Source organism: Stegastes partitus, unplaced genomic scaffold (genome assembly GCF_000690725.1).
Source record: "Stegastes partitus isolate 25-593 unplaced genomic scaffold, Stegastes_partitus-1.0.2 Scaffold1107, whole genome shotgun sequence".
NCBI classification, from domain to species: Eukaryota; Metazoa; Chordata; class Actinopteri; family Pomacentridae; genus Stegastes; species Stegastes partitus.
In genome coordinates this window covers 103492-104191 of record NW_007578838.1, presented here as the reverse complement: position 1 = coordinate 104191, position 700 = coordinate 103492, and the positions used below count along the sequence as shown (strand labels likewise).

At 42.4% G+C, this 700-nt stretch overlaps 1 protein-coding gene across 1 annotated transcript in view; it reads left to right on the top strand.

The window, feature by feature from the left end:
• chd6 (chromodomain helicase DNA binding protein 6) overlaps positions 1-700 on the top strand; it is a 134174-nt gene that overhangs the window by 70120 nt on the left and 63354 nt on the right. The window contains exon 9 of the mRNA XM_008296166.1: positions 304-421. Within this exon, the coding sequence (XP_008294388.1) occupies positions 304-421 (118 nt within the window). The remainder of the gene's footprint in view (positions 1-303; positions 422-700) is intronic.

Sequence of the window (700 nt, the reverse complement as noted above, 5' to 3'; positions counted from 1 at the left end):
AGTACATTAGTTGGAATGTAGCAGAACATAAAAGTTAAGCAGCAACATGTTGATTTAAATGTGACGTTTCTTCTTTAAGTCAATGAATAATATTAATAAATGATCCTAATGTTAACATTCAGCTACATCTATGTGATCATTTTGATTTACTTCTACCTAACAAATGCAGCTTTTAGCCTCTTTATAAAACCAAAAAACAAAATTGCAGCTTATCTTTCTCCATCCACGGCTTCGTATTGAGCTAATTCTGCAGGTAAACATGAAGTTAAAAGCCGTCTTTGTTGTTTTATCGTGTTGTTTCAGTTCCTACCTACACTGCAAATGGGCCACGCTGGAGGAGCTCGAGAAGGATCCCAGAATCCACCAGAAGATCAAACGCTTCAGGACCAAACAGGCGCAGATGAAACACCTGTTCACTGAGGTAACCGCGTCGAGTTACTCTTGTCCTGTTGCTAACTCACACTAATATTATTATTGTGACAAGCCAGTAGTGAAGCCGTGTCAAGTGGTTATGAAAACGTGTCTAATGAAGCAGCCGGGCGGTCTGGTAACGCGCCACGCGTTCATCCGGCGTTGAAGGTGCTTTAGAGGTCAGCAGGTTAACTACAGCGTGCTGTAACCAGGCAACACCTCGGCTCAGAGGCACAACTCGGACATTACCGCTTAATTTCATTTTCATGGTTTCAGTGTTGGCCTCCAC